General features: G+C 44.3%; 1 protein-coding gene across 2 annotated transcripts in view; it reads right to left on the minus strand.

Moving 5' to 3' along the window:
* Positions 1 to 3,084: 3,084 nt before the first annotated feature.
* NOX4 (NADPH oxidase 4) overlaps positions 3,085 to 27,516 on the minus strand; it is a 142,800-nt gene continuing 118,368 nt past the window's right edge. The window contains exons 12-16 of one of the 2 annotated variants that reach the window (XM_077842249.1): positions 17,711 to 17,830; positions 13,397 to 13,505; positions 12,533 to 12,601; positions 10,095 to 10,195; positions 3,085 to 3,205 (exon numbers count right to left, since the gene is read on the minus strand). In XM_077842249.1, the coding sequence (XP_077698375.1) occupies positions 3,085 to 3,205; positions 10,095 to 10,195; positions 12,533 to 12,601; positions 13,397 to 13,505; positions 17,711 to 17,830 (520 nt within the window). The remainder of the gene's footprint in view (positions 3,206 to 10,094; positions 10,196 to 12,532; positions 12,602 to 13,396; positions 13,506 to 17,710; positions 17,831 to 27,516) is intronic. The other variant, XM_077805354.1, reaches the window with a different exon arrangement.

Below are 27,516 nucleotides of genomic sequence, written 5' to 3' on the forward strand. Positions count from 1 at the left end.
TGAGGTCATTACATGGGGGGGGTGTCATGAGCTGTCAACCTCCATCCCAAACGCTTCCAGCATTTATAATGGTGTTAAATATATTTGAAAGGGTGTTTAATTTATTAGGGGGATTGCACTCAGAGGCTTGCAATGTGAAAGGGGTCGCCAGTAAAAAAAGTTTGAGACCCACTGGGTTAACAAATAAGAACATAAGAACGGCCATACTGAGTCAGACCAAAGGTCCATCTAGCCCAGTATCCTGTTTTCCGACAGTGACTAATGCCAGGTGCTCCAGAGGGAATGAACAGAACAGGTAATCATCAAATAATCCATCCTCTGTTACCCATTCCCAACTTCTGGCAAACAGAGGCTAGGGACACCATCCCTGCCCATCCTGGCTAACAGCCACTGATGGATCTGTCCTCCATGAACTTATCTAGTTCTTTTTCCGGAACCCTGTTGTTATAGTCTTGGCCTTCACAACGTCCTCTGGTAAAGAGTTCCACAGGCTGACTGTGCATTGTGTGACGAAATACTTCCTTTTGTTTGTTTTAAACCTGCTGCCTATTAATTTCATTTGGTGACCCCTAGTTTTGTGTTATGAGAAGGAGTAAATAACACTTTATTATTTACTTTCTCTACACCAGTCATGATTGTATAGACCTCTATCATATCCCCCCTTTGTCGTCTCTTTTTTAAGCTGAAAAGTCCCAAACTTATTAATCTTTCCTCATATAGAAGCTGTTTCATAGCTCTAATAATTTTAGGTGCCCTTTTCTGAACCTTTTCCAATTCCAATATATCTTTTTTGAGATGGGGTGATGCAGTTATGATATCACTTGTCATAAACTAACCACAAAAAACCCCCTGTGCATGGCAATATCTCATCACTGTACAGATTGCTGGCAGCATTATATTACATTTAATTTTAAGCTAATACAGATGGCAACAGAAATATTAATTATTAATATAAAGGGTCTGATTCTCCAGTTTTACATTGCAGTAACTATCTACAGAAGGTCTGACTAGCTGACCATAATGGTCCCTTCTGGCCTTAAAACGCTATTAATCTACAAATCATTTAGTGAATTAGGCCCCAAAAATCAGTGGGTGGGATTTAGGCAGCCACTGAACTTCCAAGGGATTTGGGGACCTAACTCCTTTAGGCTCCTTGGCAAATCCCAGCCAACCCGAAAACAACCACTTTCCCCCTTCCATTTACTTCAAACTGAGTAAAATGAGGGGCTGGTGGCATTTGTCTATCTCTGGCATAGACAAGTGCCAGGAAATTTTCTCCACGCCTCTCTGACAAGGCCCTTCAGACCTACTATTCCAGTCGTGGCGTCTCCTGAGCAGCAGCTGCAAAAGCCGAGACCAACCTCATTTTCACTTGTCACACATGCAGCAAGCCAGTGTATGAGCTACTGAAAGAATGCACCCCTCTTAATACAGACACTGATATCACCAGGCACCGGTGCAGGGCTGCTTCTGCATGCTGAAAATTAAGAAGTTCAGGTGATAAAAAAAGGGTGAGTTGAAAGCCATAAACTAAACCAAAGTGCAAAGTGCTAACGTATGGGAGAGTCACAGTTATGAGTGGTGCTGAGACCCTCCTGCTTCAGTGGATGCCACAAGTATTCTAGAGGTGATGCTCTTGAGGTTTGGGTGAAGATTAAGGGCCAGATCCACTCAAAATCAGTAACATTCTATTAAAATCAATGGAACTATACTGATCCCCGATTGTATATGTCTTTAGTGCCCTATTTATCCTCAGAGCAGAACTTGACTACGAAGAAACAGAACTGGGGCACTAAAGAAGAAATAAAAGAGACCAAGGCAATGGGATAGGGGAAATGTTGCTCCTCAGGGCCAGTGGGTTCTGATTTCCCGCCACTTATTATGTACAGATTGGGAAATGGATGGTAGGAGAGAAAGCTCATGTTCTGAAGCTCTGGGAAAAGAAAAACAACAACAATCCTGTAGACTGGCCAAGGCTTCCATCAGCACACACCAAGTAAAGGGTCACAGCAATTAAGGCTAATTCCTACCATATTATAAATGGTGATGCAAATGACATATCTGCCCCAATTCTCCTCTCAGTTATATCGGTGTAATTCAGCATCAATGCACTCAAGTCAGTTGAGAGGCTGAAGTCAACTTGAGTCACTATGGAGTACGTGAGCTGTAAACTCATCAGCAGAGGCACCTAAAAAGGGCAGCTTGAACTCATTCATCCGTGTGTGTGTGTGTATGACTTCCATGGTGACTTGGGGGTATAGCAGAAATATCCTATCTTGCCTTCTCCTGCTAGTTGTTTTTCCTGATCCAATTCCCTCTAGGTACATAAGTCATACGCTTTTTGTGAACTCATTCAGTATCAAACTGATAGAAGTTACACTAGTACCTCTATGGGCCAATTTACACCCCACCTGTCATTTACATCACCATAGGATTTGGCCCAGAGATTTCATAGGGTTGCACCCACTTTCGCATAGTCTGGGGTAAGCCCTCAATATATATCCCTACCAGACAGCTATCCAGTATGGAGGCAGGCTAGGGAGAATAAACTTTTATATTTTACATACAGAATCCTAATCTGCAATATTTAAATCATCTAATATTTTTGGCCTGGAGTTTCTCCATTTCAAAGCCATTTCATTTGTGTGCCAGTAAAGAGCACCATCTGTCTTGCAGAGCACTTTTAATTCTGATCAATCTGGTGTTCGTTTAACCAATCCCAATTTCAGAGGACTGAGGTTAGCAAGATGAAGTGGAGAAATTTCAGATGTTCCATGGATTGTTCTTGAATCAGCCATAAAAGCAACCGTGTGTTTCCGTTTTTTAAATTAATTTACATACTGATAAATGAATCATCCCCACCATCATAAATATTTTCTGAGAGCTTTTGGCTTTGAGCATAAACACTTGATGTGACTTGGTACTCTGCTGTGTCCTTATTTCAGAATTTTAAATAATCATAAATAAGAAAACCTGCTACTCTTTGGTATATTGTATCTGCTTAGCACAAAGCTCTGACTCTTAAGTCTTACAAAAAATAATTGCACTTCTTTCTTCCATAGAGTCCTGTTAGTCCCAAGACTTTCAGCTGAAGGATTCTTTATTGTATTCGAACCTTGTCCCATAGGAGTTGCTGCTGTTGCTCAATTTGTGGAGTACCTTGGAGATTTCATTTGGTCCACAACAGAAAACGCCAACAGTTTTCCTATTAAGAATGAAAAGTGAATCACCACATGCCAGATAAATTGTGAATCGTGTCTAAAGGCACACAGAGCTGGATTCTAATCTCACATGCCACAGAATTACACTATTGTCATATATTTTGAGGCCAGAAAGAACCATTAGTTCATTTAATCTGACTTCTTTTATATCAGAGGCCATAGAATTTCACCCAGTTATCCCTGTATTGAATGCAATAACTGGTGTTTGATCAAAGAACATCTTCCAGAAAGGCATCCTGTCTTGATCTGAAGACATCAAAAGATCAAGAATCCACCACTCCCACTGATTAATCACCCTCACTCTTACAAATTTGTGTCACTTCAATGACTTCATTAGTGTAATTTTTCATTTATACCACCGTGAGATCATAATCAAGTCTATGATGATTCAATACGCAAATTAAAAGGAAGCACTACCAGATCATGCATTATTTCTAGCAGCAGCAGAATGCCTCTATTGCTACAATGTTCTTGATTGAAACATTCAGATTGAAATTCTGCCCTCCCGCTATCACACAATCATAGAAGATTAGGGTTGGAAGGGACCTCAGGAGGTCATCTAGTCCAAGCCCCTGCTCAAAGCAGGACCAATCCCCAACTAAATCATCCCAGTCAGGGCTTTGTCAAGACGGGCCTTAAAAACCTCTAAAGATGGAGAGTCCACCACCTCCCTAGGTAACGCATTCCAGTGCTTCACCACCCTCCTAGTGAAACAGTGTTTCCTAATATCCAACCTAGAGCTCCCCCACTGCAACTTGAGACCATTGCTTCTTGTTCTGTCATCTACTACCACTGAGAACAGCCGAGCTCCATCCCCTTTGGAACCCCACTTCAGGTAATTGAAGGCTGCTATCAAATCCCCCTCACTCACTCTTCTCTTCTGCAGACTAAATAACCTCAGTTCCCTCAGCCTCCCGTCTTAAGTCATGAGCCCCAGCCCCCTAATTATTTTCGGTGCCCTCCACTGGACTCTCTCCAATCTGTCCACATCCCTTTTGTAGTGGGGGGACCAAAACTGGACGCAATGCTCCAGGTGTGGCCTCACCAGTGCCGAATAGAGGGGAATAATCACTTCCCGCAATTTGCTGGGCCTGATGAAATTCATCCTAGGAAATTTAAGGAACTAGCTGAAGCAATCTCGGAACTGTTAGCAATGATCTTTGAGAACTCATGGAGGACGGGTGAAGTCCAAGAAGACTGGAGAAGGGAAAACATAGTACACAACTTTAAAAAGGGGAACAGAGTATGTGGGAAATTATATACCAGTCAGCCTAGCTTTGATACTTGGAAAGATACTGCAACAAATTAATAAACAATCAATTTGAAAGCACCTGCCAAACCAACCTAATTTCCTTCTTTGAGGGTTACTGGCCAGGTGGTTAAGAGGAAGCAGTAGCTGTGGTATATCTTGATTTTAAAAAGGCTTTTGACATAGTCCCACATGATATTCTCTTAAGCAAATAAGAGAAATATAGTCTAGATGAAATTATTATAAAGTGGGTGCACCACTGGTTGAAAGACCTCCTCAAAGAGGAATTATCAGTGATTTGCTGTCTAACTTAGAGGGCATATCTAGTGGGGTCCTGCAGAGGAGGTCAGACCTGAGTCCAGTACTATTCAATATTTTCATTAATTACTGGGACAACAGAGAACAGAGTATGCTTATAAAATTTGCAGATGACACCTAGCTGGGAGGGTTGCAAGCACTTTGCAGGACAGGAATAGAATTCTAAATGACCTTGACAAATTGGAGAATTTGTCTGAATTCAACAAAGCAAAGTACTTCATGTAGCAAGGAAAAATCAAATGCACAAATGGAAAACAACTGGCTAGGTGGTATACTGTTGAAAAGGATTTGGGGGTTATAGCAGCTCAGAAATTGAACATGACTCAACAATTTGATGCAGCTGCGAAAAAGGTTAATATAATTCTGGGGTGTATTAACAGGAGTGTTATATGTAAAACAGGGGAGGTAACTGCCCAACTCTATTCAGCTCTGGCGAGGCCTCAGTTTGAGTTCTGCATCCAGTTCTGGCAACCACTCTTTAGGAAATACGTAGACAAAGTGAAGAGTCCAGAGGAGAGCACCAAAAATGATAAAAGGTTTCCTGATAACAGTCTTCAAATATGTTAAGTGATCGTCTAAAGAGGAGGGTAATAAATTGTTCTCCATGTCCATTGAAGGTAGAACAAGAAGTAATGGGTTTAATCGGCAGCAAGGGAGATTGAGGTTAGCCATTAGGGAAATCTTGCTAACTCTAATGGTAGTTAAATTTTGGACTAAGCTTCCAAGGGAGGTTTGGCATCTCCATCATGGGAGGTTTTTAAGAACAAGTTTGACCAACACCTGTCAGAGGCAGTCTAGGTTTACTTGGTCCTGTCTCAGTGCAGGGGGCTGAACTAGATGACTTCCCATGGTCCCTTCCAGCCTTACATTTGTATGATTCTATGATTATTTAAAATGAAAAAGAAAAAGCTGAAATGAGCATTTACCAATTTTTAAGAAGCACATGCAGAGATGCGGGTTCTTATTATACATTCATTACTGAAGACCTAGAATGTACAGTTACACCCATTACCATTTATCCACAATACTAGTGCACACCATAGCAGCGCCAAGGAACCATTCGGCCAGATGATGTGAATATTAACGATAATCCGTGTTCTATGTTAGGAATTCATTATTCAAAAGGCACACGATTGTTAATGTAGTTGGATCAAATCCAGATCCCAGAGTCCTTACTCAATTCTTATGTAGAGTAAACTCCGACTGAAGTCAATGGCAGTTTTGTTCTCAGTGTCTCAGTTTCAGCATCCAAAAACTGAGGCACCCAAAATCAGTGGCCACTTTTGAAAATTAAGGCCTACGTATATTGCAGAGAATGACAGTGGCAGCTTACTGGTACATATAATCTATTTTAGTGTGCAGTTAAGTTCACGTCACAATTAACTGCATTGTCCCCTAAACTGCACTGAAGGAAGTCTGCGCTGCTAGACAGAAAAAAAAAGTATAGTCTAAGGGTACTGACAAATTTACAGAAAAATGTGCCTTTGAAAGAAGAAAATGTATCATATAAAGTCTCTGGCCCACACTTTCAAACTTAGGTATCTAAAGTTAGCCAGTTAAATCCATAATTCGGCCACCTGAATAACAGATGACACTGACTTTATACAATGAAGGGAAGCGAACATTAGCATTGCAAAAGTCAGGAAATGTCATCAAAAACGTTGCGTGTGCAACCAAAATGATGGCCTTGTCCAGATGTGTTACAATACCATTTTTAATTCTATGATCCCACATGGTTTACAATCTTTCCATACACATTCTGCACCCCCCACCCTCCTGCACTGTTGTGTATTTACACTGAATTCCATTGTCATAATGGTCCAGTGTTGCACTATTGACAAGGGGAGAAAAATAAGTGGCCTGATTTTCGGATGCGTTGAGCAAATTATTGACCGCTGTCTTCAACAGGATCTGTTGGTGTTGAACACTTTTGAAGATCAGACAGTATGTGCTTTTGTGGATGAGGAGAAGGGAAAGTAAGCCTTGAATCGGAATTTTTATCTTATTGTGTATTTAATTGAAAGCCTTAATGTTATTAAACATTTGTATCCATTAGTTTAATTAAGTACAGCGAGGTACTTAATTAAACTCACTCTACATACTTACATAATCGTAATCACCATAGTATCTCGGCCTCTCACAATCACTAACAGATTATTATCCTGACAGCACTTCCATGAGTAGGAAGCATTTTACAACAGGAAACTGCGTCAAAGAGAGGTTAAGTGACTTGCCCAAGGTCACACAGGAAGTCTGTGGCTGAGCCAGAAATTGAATCCAGGGCTCTTAAGTCCCAGTCAAGTCAATGCCCTATCCACCAGACCATCCTTAACAGTAATACTTAGCACTGCTATAGCACTTTATACTTTCAAAGTGTTATGTAAATACTAATTCATCAATCCATACAACACCCCTCTGAGGCAAGTAGGCGGGTGAGCATTATTATTCCCATTTTACACATGGAGTCATTGAGAGAGAGGTGAAGTGACTGGCAATATAATGAGAGCCGGAACGAGGACTCGGGATTTTCTGATTCCAAACCATGCGTTACATTCCTTATAGATGATTCTCTTTCATAGCATGGAGAAAATGTGCCTCATCTTTACATACCTTCTTTCCCTACATGTTTTAATTTCTTCTGCCTAGCTCATTCTCAGCTTTATATAAGAAGCATATTGCCATTTGGACCCAGCAAAATGTAAAAGCTATGATAATATCTCAGAAGTATATAGCACATTTTTATCCTGAAGATAAATGAATCACAAAAAAGGGTACCACCCTTTCCCCAAATAGTTTGCACGAAAATCCTGAAAACTGGATGCATAACATACGCTCTGAACTGTCCCAATGCAAATACTGTAGATGTGGTATAAAATATCAACAGTAGATGGTGCACTTTTGCTCCTCTTAGTTGAACTGAAAGAATCTGAACCTGATGCTGGATTGAATTAATCTGTTAACTGTGCGGAGAACTATTACATTCTAGCAGACCTCAGAAACTTAGACATGAGCTTCCCTATCTGGGAGTCAAGCAACCAAAACCAATGGTATGGCTGAACTGATGAGAGCATCCCTAGTTGCATGTTTGTTTATGTAGGGCTTTTAGTAACCATAGCCAGAGCCACAGAATCACAGGAGGGGAAGGGAACTCAATGGGTCATCTAGTCCAGTCCCCGTACTTAGACACGTCTAAATATTATCTAGACCATCCCTGACTGGTGTTTGTCTAACCTGTTCTTTTTTACTAGAAATGTAAAATAAAAACTGGGAAATACTTTGGATGTCACCAAATAAAGAGTGCAAACCAACCACGTGTGTGTCTGCAAACACGTCCAGAATCCTGAATGCCAATGCTAGACTTGTTTGGCTAAAAGAGGAATTGTTTGTCTTGCCCTTATTTAGTGGTGTGCATATTGCACCAGGGCCATTCGGAGGGAGTTACTGACAAATGGGAAGAAGTAGGAGAAGAAGCAACAAAAGGTCAGCGAGCTGAAAAATTGAATTATGGTGAAAGGTTAGGTTTCAGAGTAACAGCCGTGTTAGTCTGTATTCGCAAAAAGAAAAGGAGTACTTGTGGCACTTTAGAGACTAACCAATTTATTTGAGCATAAGCTTTCGTGAGCTACAGCTTACTTCACCAGATGTATGCATCCGATGAAGTGAGCTGTAGCTCATGAAAGCTTATGCTCAAATAAATTGGTTAGTCTCTAAGGTGCCACAAGTACTCCTTTTCTTTTGGTGAAAGGTTAAAGTCCCGATCTTGCACCTGGTAAGTTCTATGAAAGTTAATGGGATGCCTTATCTACACAGCGCATGTAACTAAAGTGTCTGCAGGATGGTGACCTTACAGAGCTAGTCTATAGACCTTAGCAAGGGGGTGATATGGGCTGAGGAAGGGCATAATAAGAGTCTACAAATAACGTAAAAGGTGTTCACAGTCAAGGACGCAGAAGCATTACTGAGGTTCTACAAGACATGTTGCTTAGAAATCAAGGTGATGGGCATCTTAGAGATACAAAGATGTAAGGGAAAGTGGTACTTGAGGATCTAACCAGGAGGGATGAGATGAAATGTAGAAAGGAAAAATCATGAAAAACGTCTTGAAAGAGATGTGCATTCGGGTGTGCAAGAGTCTCCCAAGAGAAATGATGGAAGCTGCCATTATTTTGGTCTTTTGAAAAATAGAATGGACAAAAGATTAAGAAAGAAATAAAAATGACACTTAAAGGGTTAACATTCCCCAAACTGTGCAGGAGGCTGTGATTACAGGAGCAACCTAGCAGCAGATCTACCTCTCACACTCTCCCCATCTCCTTTGCCATGCCCCTATCTCTCCCCACCATAAAAAGCAGGACTGCCCAGAGCTCAGCCCCTGCAGAGCTGTTCTCCATGTTGCACAGGAAGTACACACCTCTACCTAGGCCCCAGTTCCTGCCTTCCCTCCTGCACATCACTGAGTAGCAGTATTCATATATATTGGTTTGCATTACAGTAACTCCCTAACAGGGAGCATGGCTCCATTGTGCTAGGCACTTTGCTACTTTGGGGGAATAGCAAGATTAGTACCACAGTGTATAGATCAGATCTTAGGTCCTGACCCTAAGAGATATCACATACCAAGCGCTCACACTGAGATCAAATAAGATTTTCTGGGGCCCAGTCCTTCTCAGGATCTAATCCTCAGTAACCACAGCATCAAAGAGACTGGTTTAACAACTGGGTTAAATTAAATCCAGAAGAGGTGAGTCAATACTTTGATGTGTGTCTCATTTATTCTACATCTGACTTGTCTAGACTGTAAGCTCTTTCTCGTACAGTACTGATTACAGAGTCAGCTCTTAACAAACAATAAATAGCACTTGTAGCCCTCAAAGAAAATATATCTTCTGAATAAAGACATAACACAGTAGAATACGGCCAGAATACAGCATTTCTATTATTCGAACTGTAAATCATAAAAGTCACTGCAGAAAACTGGCATATGTTGCAAGATACTGATTATAGCAAAGGATTAAAACATGTACAATCTCTGTGTAGCAACACAGAAATATGATTTTTATTGCCTGGGCCACTGACTGGTTTAGTTGTGGGGGAAGATGAACGGCTCTGACTGCTCAAAGTGAAAGATTTTTTTTTACAGTCCATCTCTCAGCTGCAACACATTCAATAATATCAACATCAGTAGCTTGAATGTTACATGATAAGATAAACCCCGAAGTAATTTTCATACAAATATAGCTGTTTATTAAACATACACAATCCCCATCTCTCAAACTCTGGCAAAACTTATCAAGAGTGGTACTTACTGTCTGTTACACTTCGCTATTTCATCAAAAAGGAGTTTCCAACGAGGTCGTCCAATCAAAAGCCTCGAGTTCAGGACCTGGTATTTTTCACCAATTATCTTCTGTGAGAAACAATAAATTCAGTTGCTGTGTGTTTGTAAATTGTTACACATCACTCAGAGCTTGTATACTGGTCTGGTAAATGCCCTGGCTGATTTACCAAATAGCTGAAATATAAAAACTGAACTAAGTATCAAACTGTGTGACTTAGATTGCAGCCATTTCTATGCATCAGTACCTCAGCTCCTTGCCTTTTGAATAACCATCTTCAGGCTTGTGTGCTGTTTCTTATATAGCTAGTTATTAGTCTCCACATTATTTTTAAACCAATTTGTCAATTCATACATAGAGCAATAGTTATATTCTCATTACTCACTCCCTAGTTTGCCTTCACTGCTACCCTTTAAGGGACACTGTCCATATAGAAAAACCACATTTCTGTCTGAAGTATTTTTACCTACTATTGGTACAAGTAACATCTAAGCTAACTGGGGCTGAAAAAGTGAGAAGGGAAACCTTTAGAGGATGGTTTACCAGTTGCTTTGAACAGCCTCAGCAGTATCAAGCACCAAAGCTGCATCCTTGGAGTGAGCACAGGATTCTTTTAGCAATTCTAACCCGGTAAAATCGCAGCTGACCTCTCTTTATGAAGCCAAACCTGTTTCCACTGCATTGCATTACCGCTCCTTGTTTTACTGTCCTAATATAATGTAACATGTGGCTGGAGAAGAATTATATCTGATCTGATTTTCTGCGTTCACCCCATAATCGAATGATCTAAACCATCTACTATACTAATACAAAAGTACATTCTAAGCTTGAACCATTTTACATTGTTTTTTTTTACCATGGCCGAAAGCAGTTTCTGGAAATAAAAATGGGCTTGATTCTCGTGTGTCCTGCATCTCGAGTCACTCATTTACACCAGTGCAGAGTGAGTAAAACGCGACACTATTCTGGTTTGGTAGCATTTTACACTCACTTTGGATTGGTGTCAACGACAGCACGAGTGCAGGGCAATGGAGACTTGCATCCAGTGCTCCCTTGAACTATCTGGAGTAACTGTTCAAATCTGGATTTATGCTATGCTTTAACTAAAGACAAAATTTAGCCCTCATGGTATACACTTCTATACTTGATGCCACTTTTTCTACCAAACAGTCATAAAAAAGAAAAGTTTCAGAGTTGCAGCCGTGTTAGTCTGTATTCGCAAAAGAAAAGGAGTACTTGCATCCGATGAAGTGAGCTGTAGCTCATGAAAGCTTATGCTCAAATAAATCTGTTAGTCTCTAAGGTGCCACAAGTCCTCCTTTTCTTTTTTAAAAAAGAAAAGGAGTTCTAATACAAATTCAGTAGCTACTGGACACAAAATTTAAGAGTAAATATTCTAAACTGCATTTCAGTGATATTCAGCTTCATCTTGGATGTTCTACCTTGAACCTGGTCATTTCTTACCTGTTAATTAATAATATATTGGATTATCTCCATGCCAGCAGAGACATCCCATCCAGTTATTTGGAACTAGCACTGAATATTCGGATGATTGTTCAGAATTGTTGCTAGCAGATTATTTAGCTGAAGCCCAGCAGCAAGCCCTGTATATTGGGGTAGTTCTCATCAGAACTATAAATTTTCTCTTGTCTTCATCTGCTAGAAAGGAGAGCTAAATCCAATGGACCTGATTCTTGACTGCCTTTCACCTTTTGTAGTAATTTAAGGCTTGATCCTATGCCAATCAAAGTTAACGGCAAAGCTCACATTCATTTAGAGTGTGAAGAAGCGGGCCCTTACATTTGTGCTACATCAGTGCAAAGTGGATGTAAAATGCTAACACCCAGGTCACCACATCCCATGTATAAATGGTTACACAAGGTTCCAGCCAGTGGGGAATAAATCCAACTCTCTAAACTGGACTACTGTGAACAGTTCAGTACATTTTCTGGCTGCATACTTTTAAAAGTTTAACTTCTTCAAACATTCGAGACAAAAACAAAACAAAAAGAAACCAATCGGGATTTTTAAAAATAGCCAGTTTCTCACAACGTGTTTGCTTTCAAAAGTTTGGGGCTAGAATTATTCCAGCCTGATTCTCAGCCCAGGAATGATGCAAGTTTCTCACAAAGCCCTGCCAACTGTCTAATCTGTGGCCTGGCCTGGAAAGACCTCTTTCCTAGAGAAGGGAGATATGGATCTCTGCCCATGGATAATCAACTGAATGCTGCCAGACTTTTCTTCTAGTATTGTGGGGCTGGACTTACGATGCAGTCTTACTGAGACAATTAGCCTTTATTCCCTGCTTAAACCATCTGCAATCATTCCATGTCATGCTTAACTGGCAGTTTGTGTTGTCTACCACCATCAGATCTACTTAGGTTTACAAACAGCATTTAGCCACATACCTGTATCCCATCTGTTTGACTAAGGTACAGCTGGATGTTTATGTAGTCTGGGCGGTTTTCCTGCCAAAGCTGGGAAGACCAGAAAAACATCAAGCGAATTAATACGCCTCTTCTTATATAAGAATGCGGTTGCTCTTGTTCAGTACCCTGATTAAGCTTGATCTTCACAGCAGATAAAGTGGACACTTTAATGAAAATGACACATTTACATATCTTTCTTTTACCCAGAAGCTTCTTTACATCCCAGGATACATGAACAAATTCTCCTAAAAAGACTTTAAAATAGTTTTAAAATCCACCTGATCTCTGTTTTGACAATTAGAGTTGACTTCCAATTTCCATAAACTCACCGACCCACCTCCTTCAGTCCGCTCACTAGATGAGCTGGGGTTTTACTTTTCTTCAAAGGAAAGGATGCACCCAGACTCTTAGATGCATGTTCTTTTCCCTTCTAGCAAACTTCTTGACCATGCAAGGAGACTGTGCATCCCTGAAGAAAGGTCACATAACCCCGATTTCAGGGCCTGTCCCAACATCCTTGACTGTTTTAGAAAAAACAGTAAGTAAAATCCTGGCTCCACTCAAGGAAATGGCAAAACTTCCATTGACTTCAGTGGGGGGCAGGATTTCACCCCTGTTTTGTCTCACATGACACTTTGAACCAGTCCTTCCATGTACATCAACAACAAATTTCATCTGCCATTTTGCTGCACAATCACATAACTTAGTTTGGTCCCTCTGAAATCCCAGCCTTCTCTAGTCATGTTTAATGGAAACACTTTTGTTACTAATCTAAATATTCAAACAGATGTGTTTATTGTCAGTATCCCTTTAAAACCAGCCCTGTGTCATCGTCCCCTTTACCTTGTTATGCAGCATACACAGCAAATCTGCAAACCAGCGAAAAGACTGGATTTCCCTGCACACCCAAATAAAGTAAAGTCTTCTGAGCTTGTAGCATTGCCAGTTATCACTATAAAATGAAAATGATGTGTTTGGGGAATTAATTAATGCTAATTAAGACACTTTATATTAATTGTGCAAATGTTAATTTCCATTTCCATTAAGTGAAGTTAGTTTTCCCCCCATCATACTGAAATGCCCAAATCAGTCTAAAATGATGGACTTAAATACTGAACCCATAACACAGAACAACATGCTATACGGATACTGTCTTTACATCCGAACAGTATAAACTGCACACTGAATGCATATATGTCTTAAGGTAAGAATGTTGATTCATACATCATAACCAAGATATCTAAGTTATCTAAAAGCAAAGCTGCCTCTGCATTTCAAAAAGATAGTGTGGATTCTTTATTGCAATTATAAGGCAGAGTTCACAAACTCATTTCTTCCCAGAGGAGGTGATGCTGATGAATGCAAACTTCACAGAATGCAACTCCAAAGTAAAGTTAGGGGCGAATTCTGCATTCAGGTGCATGCAAGCATCAGATTATTTCAATTATTACTTCATATTTATATTGTGGTAGTGCACAGAGGCCTAAACAAGGTCAGAGCCCCATTGTGCTAGGCAAAGGTATAGTCCCCAAAGAGCTTCAGCGGATAGAGCATGTGCATGGACAACGTTTGGCATTTAGTTTAGAAAACATGACACTTGTGCCAGGTTTCCTAATGGCAATGGAGACAAAACATGATTTTAGTAAAAGAGGGACGATCACAATGAACCGGTCTAGAAAATAAACATGAAAAAAGATCTACTGATTAACAGATTTTTTAAAAAAGTCTGCATGATTTTTTCTCAGATCAGCCATGGCTGGTTTTACGTTATTGTTACTTACCTGTAATTTAGCCATTTAGGGGACAAAATCCTTCCCCTTAAAACTATTTACAGATCGTAAAGACCCACTGGGGACCATCACAGCTGCATTCTGGACTTCCAAAAATTCAGCAGTATATATGCTTATTAGGCCAAACGTCATGGCCAGGGGGCAAGGTGTGGGATAATTGCATAGCTGCTCCACGTCTCCTACTGCACAACTTGACTTACAGTAGCTACTATGGTCCCATATACCAACTTTCTAATTGCTGATAACTGGACCCCCCTGCCCCGCCTCATTCCCCTAAGGCCCCATCCCTGCCCCACCTCTTCCTCCAGGCCCTGCCCTAATCCTTTTGCCCCCTGCTGCTCTCCTCCCTCTCCTTTCCTCACAGCTGGATCCTCTCCAGCTCCCCCTGCCCGCCCAAGCTGGGCTCCCTCTGCTCTAGAGCTGCAGCCTGATGCGGAGCCTGCCTGTCTGCCCAGGAGATGCAGGTAGGAGGCAGTCCTGGCTGAGCAGGGGCTGGCACAGTCTGATGACCTGGTGCCTCCCCGCCTTGCCTGTGGTAACCAAACTTTTGGTGTCCCGTCTGTACATCTTACCAGACACTGCCAAGTCCCCTTTTCAACTGGATTTTCTGGTCGAAAACCGGGCACCCGCCAACCCTAACATCTGGGCCATTTTGCTAATGCATCTGTGTAACTGATGGACATACCACCGTCCCTTTCCATATGCCTAAACCCGCCACTGCAGGCCTGCAGAGGAGCTGTGGAGCAAATACTCCATGGCACACAGGGTGTGGGGACTCTGACCCCTTGTGTGAACTATCCATACCCTGCAGAGAGGTGCTGGCTGCCCTGGGCTTCATGCCTTGCGTGTCTGTAGTGGGAGTGTAGCATCCTTAATGTCCTGACACCAGCTGCTGCATGTACAATGCTGTCCTGCAGACAAATGTTATTTCTCCCTATTTGGCGTATCATTTGTGCTGGGAGAAACCAGAACCAAGGTAATGGTCTGATCATATGGGGTGAGATCACAAATACAGTATCTTGTGTACAGTATGTAAGCAATAAACTGTATTCATTTACTCCAGCGCATCATTCTGAAATGATAAAAGAAAATAAACGTGTCTCAGCATAAATGAACTGAAAGATATACAAGAGGATTCACTGGGGACCGCCTTTTATCAATTCAGACTTTTGGCTTGAGCAAACACAGGCCAGTGGGAATGAGCTAAGTTGAATCAATGCGAGGTTGATCTGTCGTGTTTTGTGGCATGCATCATGCATGCACGTGAAGTGAATGGCATGTCAAACATACAATGTTGGGTTTACCTCCAGTAAGCTGTGACATGATAAATGTGCAGTATTGTTCCACAGCTAAAGATGTGTGTACGACATGCCACGTCCGCTGATATGCACGTTACTGAATATTACTACTTGTAATTAATCATTAATGTATAGACACCTGACCTATGCCAAAAAGCTTCTGACTCTCTTTAAAAAAACAATTATGATTTATAATAAATAGGCAACGTTTATTAGATACCTGAGTGGGATATATCGAGGCTGGGAGACCCCAGCTGCTCAGAAAATATCAAAATAAACAAAACCAAACACAAAACAAAAGACTGCATCCTTGTCCTGAAGGACACCCCGATATCCTCCACAGCTGCATGTCCTTAACAAAAAGGGCTTTGCCTTCCTACCCCTTCAAGTTTGGGCACAAGAGTTACCATTTTCACCCCGCCAATCACAATTTTTATGAAGAGACCAAAAACAACAGTCAGCCTCTCCAGTGGTCAAGTGCTCTGTATTGCTGATATCCTTACATATGAACAGCAAAACATCGCTTGCTGTTATTATTGCATAATATTGCAGTGCATGACACACAAGGTTCACTGTAATGCTGGGCTACGCCATGCACTGTTTGGAATCATCCTATTTATCTGGTATTGAAAACATTCACTGGACACTAAGCTGCTGTGGCAACGTCTGTACAAGCCTCTCACTGCCTCCAATAATATGCTGACAGAGACAGCCGTCTCATTACCTACCGCTGGCCCATAGTTATGATATGTGATGTTTTTTCTCAGCACTGTCAGGGATAATCTGTCCTGGAGAAAATGGTCAGGATATCCATTGGGACTCCAGTCTTTCGGCAGAAATGAAAATGCGCTTCAGAAAATGGTACTCCCCGTTCAAAAGAGCATGACCTCAAGCGGTCAACTAGTCCAGTCCCCTGCTCCAAGATGAACAATGGACTTTCAGAGATGAAAATGTGTAGGGAACCTGTTAGGTTCTTTGAGGGCTGCACAAAGGCACCAGGAGCTGCCACATAAGAGTCTGATTTTCAGAAGCGCTGCGCACCCATGACTCCAACTGAGATTGAGGGGAGCTGAGTGAGCTCAGCATCTCTTAAAATCAGGCTTTAAAAGGTTTTAATTTTACTCCAGCTACCAGCTGATCTCTGAACAAGTGTGTCGTGTGTGAATTGTAAAACACTTTGTAAGCTTATTTCAACTGTAAGCTCTTTGGGCCAGGGACAGTCTTTGCTCTGTTTGTGCAGTGACTAGCACACTGGGGCACTGGCCCGAGCCTGGGGCTACTAGGTACACCTAATAAAAATAATAATGAAGATTCACCATTGTGTAAGAGTGGGATTGGGAGAATTTTGACAGCCCTGGTGACTCACAGAGAGCCACTGAAAATTGTGTCTTACTGGATTTTAAAATGTTTTAAATTAACAATAATAATAATTTTAAAAGAGGCAATTAAGGTTAGGATTTTCAAAGGGGCTTAAGAGAGTTAGGTGCCCAAGTGCCATTTAAATTCAATGGGAGTTGAATGCCTGACTCCTCTGAGTTCCTGTAAAACACTTAGCTTAAGCGTTCTTGAAAATGATAGGCAAAGAGCTTTGACTGAAGCCAAATATACACCACACTGATACTGCTCAAGCTTCCCCACGCGAGGAAATGCATCTCAGTCCTGACTCTCAGCAACCCTGTTATCTCTGTCCCTTGCCCGAACACAGACTGGGGAGTTTTCCAATTAAAAGGTTGGAATTGTAAACAAATATCCCCATGGACTTGGCAGAGCTCAAACTCAGTTTTCACGGGTCGCTGGATGGGAAACTCTGTCTATCAGGCCTTTAGGTACCACTGTGCCACCTAAGGTATTTTTTCAGCATTGCACTTTCAGCATTCATTGGGCATGAACAGCCAGCATGAATGGATTTGGGATTTTCAATGGCAGATCTCAATCCTCCTCTCTATTCCTCTCTCCTCAGGAGGGTAGTGTTCCATGAACAGGAGGTATGCACATGCTGGAAACATTTACAATATGCAACACGGAAGTAACTCTGGGAAAATGAATTTAAATAGGGTAGGCTCACATACAGCAGCGTGTTGAGTATTGATGCGAATGGAGTTACTCCAATGCCTCCAGCCACACAGAGGCTAACTTCATAATTCAAGGATTCTTCAGAGGGGCTCCCGAAAGGACCGTCTATGTATAGCCTGCAGAAAAAGCAGAAATACTTTTCAACAAACACATTACAATACAATACAATACAAAGGGTGCAATGAATTTAAAGCCGATACAGAAACAATTTAAGTTAAATATTATTTCTGGGACTCAGAAGATGAAAGCTTTCCCTGGGAAAGTGCGTGTGGTGGAGGCTGTAGAGAGGAACCTAGGTCAAGACTGCACAAAAATCTAAGTATACTGAATCTCTAGAGACTCTGCATGATTACATGTGATGGCACATGTCTCAATGATGTGGACAGAGAGGGCCAAACTATGGCTGCCCTTGCTACAGTGAAGACCGTAACAACTTGGCTGGTTGTGCTGGGGAAAGCAAGAAGCACTGCCTTGCATTGCCCAGTAGGCTAGCAGTCCCAGAGGAGGCCTGCTTCCTGAACATCAGGCATGGCTGAGATGGCTAAACTGCCTACTCCACATTTTCATAAGTGTAGCAAGATCCACTCCCCTGCAACCTTCCCCTCGTGTCCCATTATACTTTACATGGGCATAATGACTCCAGGGAACATAAGGGTGATATTGCACATCCTGCTCATGCCCTGGAAGAGGCATAAATTAGCACAAATGACACAGTAACAGACTATAAAAGGATGACTGAATGATCAAGAATGGCAACAGGGTGTGATACCTCTAGCATTTCCATTTTAAAAAATAAAATAAAAAGGGAATTTCAATAGGAAGTCTTCACTTAGGGTAACATTTTCAAAAGTACCTATGTGACTGGGAGCCTAAGTCTCATTTTCAAAAGTCACTGAAGCACTGAGAAGCTAAGTCTCATCAAAAGTCAATGGAACGTACGTGCCTAAGCCACTAAATCACTTCTGAAATGGGATTTTGGCATTTTTAAAAATGTTACCTCTAATTCTCAGAGGCAACTTTGAAAATCCCAGCCCCAGTCATTAGAAGAATTATAGACAACTCTATAAAATGTGTTGAACAATTTCACATAAATCAAGGTTATCTTTTTATTAATATAGTAAGGATTTGATGCAGTTTTAACCAGAAGTACTAAGAAAAGGAGTACTTGTGGCACCTTAGAGATTAGAGACTAATAAATTTATTTGAGCATAAGCTTTCGTGAGCTTATGCTCAAATAAATTTGTTAATCTCTAAGGTGCCACAAGTACTCCTGTTCTTTTTGCAGATACAGACTAACATAGCTGCTACTCTGAAACCAGAAGTACTAAGTATCAGAATAGATGGACTTACACAAAAAAGAGCTAGGACTCTGTTTCTCCATTGCATTACACTTGCTGTAGCTATTTACACTTGTGCAAAGCAAGCATAAAACACCACCATTTTGATGGGCTCAGGTGTAAAGGTAGTGGAGAATTGAGCCCCAATAGTCCCAGAATATCCCATATAGGCAGCATCTGGGTGTTCAGCTAAATATATTATTCATATGACAATGATTTAGGAAAAAAGGTTACCTTATTTGTCCCAGAACAAACATTCTACCCCAAACTGGTCAGACTTTATACTGAGGTCCCATTTAAAAAATAGTTTATAAAGTGTTATTAGATAATTCCTAGCTATTTTAATGGTTACTCAGTTGTTATAGTTATTAAATCCCCAGTCAACAGGTAGCTTATAACCATAGGTTGTAAACATCTATAACATCTTCTAGTGAAGTGCATATGACCCCTACTATGCATCTCTCTGACATGCTTATAGCAGCTATTCATCATTTATTAATCATTTAGAAACCATTTATGAATGCAACCTTAATATTAAAAGTGACTGTGAAAACTATTAGTTTGATGTGATTGATTTTTAGTGCAATTGCATGCAAAATGAAACCAACATATTAAATGTTTAACTTCATCATTTTCAGTAAAGTTCTATAATTTCTCTCCATACCCCAGAATTCACCATTTATAATGTTTAGTGTTTCATTTACCCTCATATATGCCTCTCATTATACCTCCATAATTGCTTTTGCCATTGCACAAAACAAAGGTGCAACAATATCAGAAGTACTGCCAATCTCCCCTCTTTACCTGGTTGAATCTTCTCAAATTAGCAACTGATCCTTCTATAACCTGGCTAGATTTCTTTTTTAAAGTCTTGGGGCTATTACATTACTGATCCTATTAATGACATCATAAATACCTTTATGAAATCCCAGTGCTAGTCAAAGCAGGTCCCCAGACAGCACAGTGATGAGCATGGCAAAAAACAGATTAGGTAGAAATATGGACAGATAAAAAACGGTTACTTACTTCCGCGTAACTGTTGTTCTTCGGGATGTGTTGTTCACGTCCATTCCACATTGGGTGTGCGCATGCCGCGTGCATGAGCGTCGGAAACTTTTTCCCTTAGCGGCTCCCCTCGGGCCAGCGGGCCCCCCGAGTGGCGCCACTGCGCCGTGCATATATACCCCCCGCCGGCCGACCCCCTCCAGTTCCTTCTTGCCAGCGACTCCGACAGAGGGGTAGGAGGGTGGGTGGTGGAATGGACGTGAACAACACATCTCAATGAACAACAGTTACGAGAAACTAAGTAACCGTTTTTTCTTCTTCGAGTGCTTGTTTACGTCCATTTCACATTAGGTGAATCACAAGCTTACCTCTGGAGGAGGGTAGGAGTCACGGAACAACTGCTCGGAGGAGTGCTCTGCCAACTGCCGCGTCCTCTCTGGCCTGCTGGTTCACCGCATAGTGGGTCGTGAAGTGCACCGAGGACCAGGTGGCTGCTCTGCAGATCTCCTGGATCGGGACCTGTGCCAGGAACGCAGTGGAAGTCGCAAGCGCCCTGGTCGAGTGGGCCATGACCGCCGGGGCCGGAACACCTGCGAGCTCATAGCACGCCCGGATGCAGCTTGTAATCCAAGACAAAATCCGCTGTGCCGACACTGGGAGGCCTTTTATCCTCTCGGCCACAGCCACAAACAGCTGTGCGGATTTGCGAAAGGGCTTGGTGCGCTCCAAATAGAACGCCAGCGCTCGACGCACATCCAGGGTGTGCAAGCTGCGGTGACTCGGGTCCGTATGGGGTTTCGGGAAGAACACCGGCAGACAAATGTCCTGGCCCAAATGGAATTGGGAGACCAGCTTAGGGAGGAACTTGGGGTGCAGCCGGAGCTGCATCTTGTCCTTGTGAAATACTGTATACGGTGGCTCAGAGGTGAGGGCCCTCAGTTCGAACACAACTTCTGGCCGAGGTAATGGCAACCAGAAATGCCACCTTCCAGGGAAAGGTGGAGGAGAGAACAGGTAGCGAGGGACTCGAAAGGGGGTCCCATGAGTTTAGAAAGGACCAGGTTAAGGTTCCATGAAGGGACTGGGGGGGGGGCAGGAGGACGGGAACACCCTCTCCAACCCTTTAAGGAACCATCCCACCATTGGGTGGGAAAACACCGAGCCCCCGAGAACCCTGGATGGCAGGACTACTGGGGCCTCCACCGACAGCTCTAGGAGTGATGTGTACCAGTGCTGGCGGGCCCAGGCTGGGGCGATGAGGATCACCGCTGCCCTGTCCCTGCACACCTGGCTGTTGTCATTGGAAACTGGCGCAGGGAGGCCACCGCTTGTTGGATAGCCTGGAATCGGGATTCCAGAAGGTTTGCCCTGGCCTGCATCGCGTCCAGGACTGCCCCATGAATTCCACCCTCTGCATGGGTACGAGCGTGGACTTGGGGACGTTGACCAGGAGCCCCAGCTCGTGGAACAATCTCAGGGCCACCTCCACATGGCCCCGCACCTCCGCCTCGGATCGGCCCGCCAGGACTAGTCGTTGAGGTACGGGTACATCCAGATTCTCAGCCTCCGTAAGAAGGCCGCCACCACCGCCATGCACTTCGTGAACACCCTTGGGGCCGCGGATAGACCGAATGGGAGAACCGCAAACTGGTAATGTTCTTGGCCCACAGTGAAGCGTAGGAACCGCCGATGTGCTGGGAAGATGGCAATATGAAAGTACGCGTCCTTCATGTTGAGGGCAGCGTACCAGTCCCCCGGATCCAGGGAAGGGATGATGGTGCCAAGAGAGACCATGCAGAACCGGGCCTTGACCAGGAATTTGTTGAGCCCGCGCAGGTCTAGGATGGGGCAAAGGCCCCCTTTGGCCTTGGGGGTGAGGAAGTACTGGGAGTAGAACCCCTTTCCCCTTAGGCCGTGTGGCACTGCCTCTACCGCCCCCGCCTCTAGCAGCGAGCGGACTTCCTTCTCTAGGAGATGCTTGTGAGAGGGGTCCCTGAAGTGGGACGGGGAAGGCGGGGGGTGGCGTGGGGAGGGGGAGAGAGGCGAACTGCAGTGAGTACCCGTTCCGCATCGTGTGTAAGACCCAATGGTCTGACGTAATGGTGGACCACGCACGGGAGAAACGGAACAAGTGGTCCAGGAAATAAAGGGATGGATCTGGTGACTGGTCTGGTACGCTGTCCTCAAGCGCACCTTCAAAAGCCTGGCTTAGTGCCCGGCTGGGGTTTGTGCTGGCCTTGGTTCTGGCCTGGTGCATTATTGTTATTATTGTTGCGCCGTCGCCTGTTATCCCTGCCTTGCCTACGGTAAGGCTCATGCCTATGGCGAGGCTGGTACTGGTGTTGAGGGGGACGCTGCGGCTTAAAAGGGCTTCCTCTGGGTCGCCGGGGTGTGCATACCCAGCGACTTGAGCATAGCTCGCGAGTCCTTGAGGCTATGCAGCCTTGCATCTGTCTGGTCCGAAAAGAGCCCGGACCCTTCGAAGGGGAGGTCCTGGAGTGTATTCTGGACCTCGGGGGGAAGGCCTGATTACTGGAGCCACGCTGAGCGCCTGACCACTCCTGATGCGACTGTTGTTAGCTGCCGTGTCTGCCGAATCTAGGGAGGCCTGGAGAGAGGTCTTGGCTACTGCCTTGTCCTCGTCCACCAGGGCAGTGAACTCCTGTTGGGAACCTTGTGGAAGGTTGTCCTTAAACTTTCCCACCGCCGCCCAGGAGTTGAAATTGTGCCTGTTGAGGATGGCCTGCTGGTTCGCAATCCTCAACTGAAGACCCCAGATGAGTACACCTTTCTGCCAAAAAGGTCCAGGCGTTTTGCCTCGTTGGCCTTAGGGGCTGGGGCCTGCTGTCCATGGCGCTCCCTTTCGTTTACTGCTGAAACCACTAGGGAGCATGGACTTGGATGACAGAACAGGAACTCATAGCCCTTAGATGGGGCGAAGTATTTACGCTCCACTCCTATAGCCCTTGGAGCGCTGGAGGCCGGAGTCTGCCATATAGTTGGACTGAATGGTCTTAATGAGCGGGAGCGCTATTCTGGATGGACTTTTGGGGCTCAAAATGTCCACCACGGGGTCCTCCTGCTCAACCGTCTCCTCGGCCGGCAACCCCAAATTTTGGGCGACCCTGCGCAGCAATTCCTGGTGGGCTCTATGGTTTATCGGCGGAGGACCGGACACCTCTGTACCCACCACCGCCTCATTGGGGGAAGATGAGGAGGTTAGCTACTGCTCAACCCCCTCTGGTTGGTCCTCCTGCTCCCCATCTTCCGTGGTAGTGGCCGCCGGCTCAGGCCGAGCGAGAGTCCATGGGACGTGAACGAGCTTGGTGCTGGACTCTCCGGTCTATGCTGGGGGGATGCTGGAGGCCTGGGATACTGTTACCTCTGGCACCGCCTGGCGTCAGTGAGGGGACCGGGACCGCTGCACCGAGTAACTTGCCCTGGATGGGGCCCCTTGGCGCTCCTGATAGGCTCAAGAGGTCCAGAAGGGCCAATGGCCTGGCAGCCCCCATTGAGGTTGCCAGCTCCCCTGAGGGTCCCTGCTGTCCGGGCCCCGGTGCAGGTAGCTATAGTGGCCAGAGCCGATGCTGGACTGTGATGCCGATTGCGAAGGCCATGGCGATGCCAATGATCTGCGCCGCCGGGAGAACGAGCTGCTCCTGGCTGAGTGGGACCGGGAGCGGTACTGGTATCCTCGGGACCGGGACTGGCATCGGGACCCGGACCAGTGCCAGCGTTCCCTGGACCGGGACAGTCTGCGGGAGTCCTCTGGTGAGGGCCGTCTCAACTCCTCCCGGTGCCAGTCTCTGGGCGGTGCCAGAGAGCAGCATGCCCTTTCTGGTGCTTCTTCGCATCGACCCGCTGCCGGTGCCGCAACCTCCTTCTGGGCACTGGCAAGTGCGAGTCCACAGAGTCGGAGCTTGACCGGGACCAACTCTGGGAGCGGGGCCAGGACGGTGTCCTCGAGCAGCACACCATTGCCGGCTTACTCCTCAACGGCTCCCGAGGCATGGGTGCCGGAGGGTTCTCCCCATACGGGAGGGGGCTCGCCGCCGCCGCCTGCTCAATGAGGTCCTTTGCAGCCTCAAAGGTGCCAGGCGTAGAGGGCTGATCCGTTATGCCCTGGAGCCCATCGACCGCACTGAGCTCACTTAGGTCTGGGCTCGGTGGGGCTTGTGTTGCCGGGACTGCCTGTGACAGCACCGGTACCGGGACCTTCCCGCTCTTGTCGGCGCTCGGGGCCTTGGGAACGACCACGCCTTCCTTTAGGCTGAGCCTGGGGCCGCACCGGGGAGGACAAGCGGTGTTGGGCCTAGCCTGGCGCTCCGGGGCCGACAGTTTACAGTGCTTAGCCGGTGCCGGGTCTCTCAACGGCTCCAGGGCACTACGCACCGAGGAAACCTAAGCCTGCATCGGGTGCTCCGCGCCTGGTGGCTGCAATGAGGCCTCCATCAACAGCTGCTTTAGGCGAAAGTCTCTTTCTTTCCTTGTCCTTGGCTTAAACGCCTTGCAAATCCTACACCGTTCAGTTTGATGTCCGTCCCCCAGGCAATGTAGACACGAGTCATGGGGTCACTAACTGGCATAGGTTTGTGGCATGTGGCGCAAGCCTTGAAGCCATGGGCCTGCGGCATGCTCTGTGGCCCGGGGCAGGTGCTGGAGGCCTCCAAGCACCTAGTGACTTAAGTGTCCACAATCTGTATGTAAACGAACTGATAACAGCTACTCTAAGGCTAAGGGACTGCTCTTCTACGAGAGAGAGAGAGAAAGAGAGAGAGAGATTGTTCCAATGCCACCACGGATGGTAAGAAGGAACTGGAGGGGGTGGGGCTGGCAGGGGTATATATGCACGGCGCAGTGGTGCCACTTGGGGGGCCCGCCGGGAGCCGCTAAGGGAAAAAATTTCCGACGCTCATGCACGCGGCGTGCGCACACCCAATGTGGAATGGACGTGAACAAGCACTCAAAGAAGAACTTCATTTCCAGGCTGGGGAAGAAATTTAGCAGGTTGTGTGCATGCATCTTGTAAAAATAGGACTTTGTTTCTATCTTTTCATAAAATATGTTACATTTTTCTCTAATTAATAAAATGTACCAAATTGATATATAAACTATATAAATGGGTAACTTCACTCATTACTGAATTGATGCCACTTCTCGAGTGGAATACAGCAGACCACTGCAACACTGCATAGCCATTTAATAGAGATGGTAAAGAAGCATCTGTTACCTAAATGAAATAGCAGTGGGAATGTAGATAGCCAGACTGTAATTAATCAAACTGGGATTTGGACCAGAGACCTCCTAAAGTATACCTAGACTGCAATGTAAGCCCAGGGTTAGTCGAACTCAAATGAGCAGACTTTGGATTTGTTAACCTAGGGCTTGAACATCTACCCTCGTTTGTAACCCCAGGCTAGGAATTGTTGAACCTGGGTCCCAACCTGGTGCTCCAGCCTCTACACCACATTATGTGGGCCTGAGGCCAACCACTCACATCCAGCTTACCTAGCACCCTACCAAAATGTGGCTGCTCTAGCCCTTTGTTCATGATGCAGTCAGGAAAAACTGGACTGTTCACCAAACTTGATTGTCCAGAGGACAAAGAAAGTCAGCCCACGGAGTTTTGGAATATTTTTGGTGGACTCCAAGGGTCCAGTGGGGTTGTGTCTACATTGCAAAGCAATATGGCTTGAACCCTGGGTTAGCACCATTTGTGCATAGATAGAAAGGGGGTTAGGCTTGAACCTGAATTCAAACCCTGGGCTTACATTGCAGTGTAGACTTACCCTTAGAGAAAATTGCCACAGACACTTCAATGACAAATAGTATGCCTCTCAGATGTACATCTCATCTGTAAACTGGCACTTCCAACAGCAAAGTAATACCTAAGACAGTTGAGGTCTAATTCTGGGGTATTGGTGGGGAGAAAAAAAATCTGTACTGAATCACTAGGACCAATTCCTGCAGCCCATAGGCATTCCTTGGATGTTTCTCATCCTTGTATTAACTAGCCAGACGCTGCTTAGCTTGTGAGATCTAACAAGACCACAGCCAAGATGATAGTGATACAAGCACAGAACAAACACTTGTCTTGCATTTTTTACAATTTTCTTTTTCTATCTACTACAAGGTTTTTGGTTCTTCCTTGAATATACAGAGTCATGGCCAAAATCATGAAAAACCAAAAGCAAATCAGGCAAATTGGACTTCAAAAATGATGGTCTGGCATCCTTTCTGAGAATAGCTTCACACCATATTGCAGCACCTCAGCAGGCTTGTACAAAGATCTGCTTCAGATGGTCTAAAATCAAGGGCAATGTACGATGGCCTGATGCTACCAAGGGCTAAACAACTCCTGGAAATACTGAATGCCCTCAAATCCCAGTGATGTCAGTGGGAGTTGAAGCTGCTCAAAACCTTGCAGAATTGGACCCAGAATCCGCAAATTACGTAAGCAAGTGCTGAATACTATGCCTATTATACAAAGCACTTAAGAATATGCTTAAAATTAAGTATATGCAGATGTGCTGCTTTGCTGAATTAGGGTCATAAACATCAGGCTTTATTAGAGAATTCTAAAAGGAGTAACAGCAAAGCTGCATATATGATCAATTAGAGCTGGACCCTGCTTCCATTCAAGTCAATGGAAAAACTCCCATGCAGAAGGATCAGGGGCTTACTGAACTGACTAATGATTCAAATTCACAAACATATGGAGAGTCTTATGTATCTTTTACGTCCTGTCAACACTTCCCCCCACTCAACTGACAGTAATGAGAAGTTTTGCATAAAACCCGGCATGGCCACAAATGAAACCTAACTGAGTTCTATTAAGACAGCCAAGCCAAAGGGAGTTCTTGTCTTGAGCTTAGTCCCAGATGTATCCTGTTACTGAGAAGTTTTTATTTAAAAGCATCATTAATTTAAAATGTATAAAGGGATTACAATCTTAATAAAGTTTTATTAACTCCCCCTAGCAAAGCAATTCAAATGAAGTCCCATTTTTCACATTTATTAATTTTCAGGCTTAAGGGCTGCTCTCAATTATTTTAGCACAACATCTCAAAACACCACAGAGGGAAGCGCAGGGGAAAAAATGTGCCACAGGAAGAATCATGGCATGGTGTATACATATATATTAAAAAAAAAACCCTCAAAGAAACTTGGAGCGTGTATGAACTCTGTAAAAGTAGAACACCTCTGTTGTATTCCACTAAACAACTGCAAATGCTGTTGCTAGGTCTTGCCTTTTTTCAAGGCTTTGGGGAGAAGTTAGGGGGACCATGAGTGATGTTAATGGAGCAATAAGCTGGATAAGGGAATTCATTTAAGAGTTCATATAGTATTCTGATTAAGGTAGTATCAGAATTTGTATCTGAAGAAAAACAGTTGGAATCTGAGTATTGAACGTTATTTAAGTTTTGTAAAACACCAAAGGTGAAATCCTAGCCCCACGT

The sequence above is a fragment of the Eretmochelys imbricata genome, chromosome 1 (genome assembly GCF_965152235.1).
Source record: "Eretmochelys imbricata isolate rEreImb1 chromosome 1, rEreImb1.hap1, whole genome shotgun sequence".
In the NCBI taxonomy this organism is placed as follows: domain Eukaryota; kingdom Metazoa; phylum Chordata; order Testudines; family Cheloniidae; genus Eretmochelys; species Eretmochelys imbricata.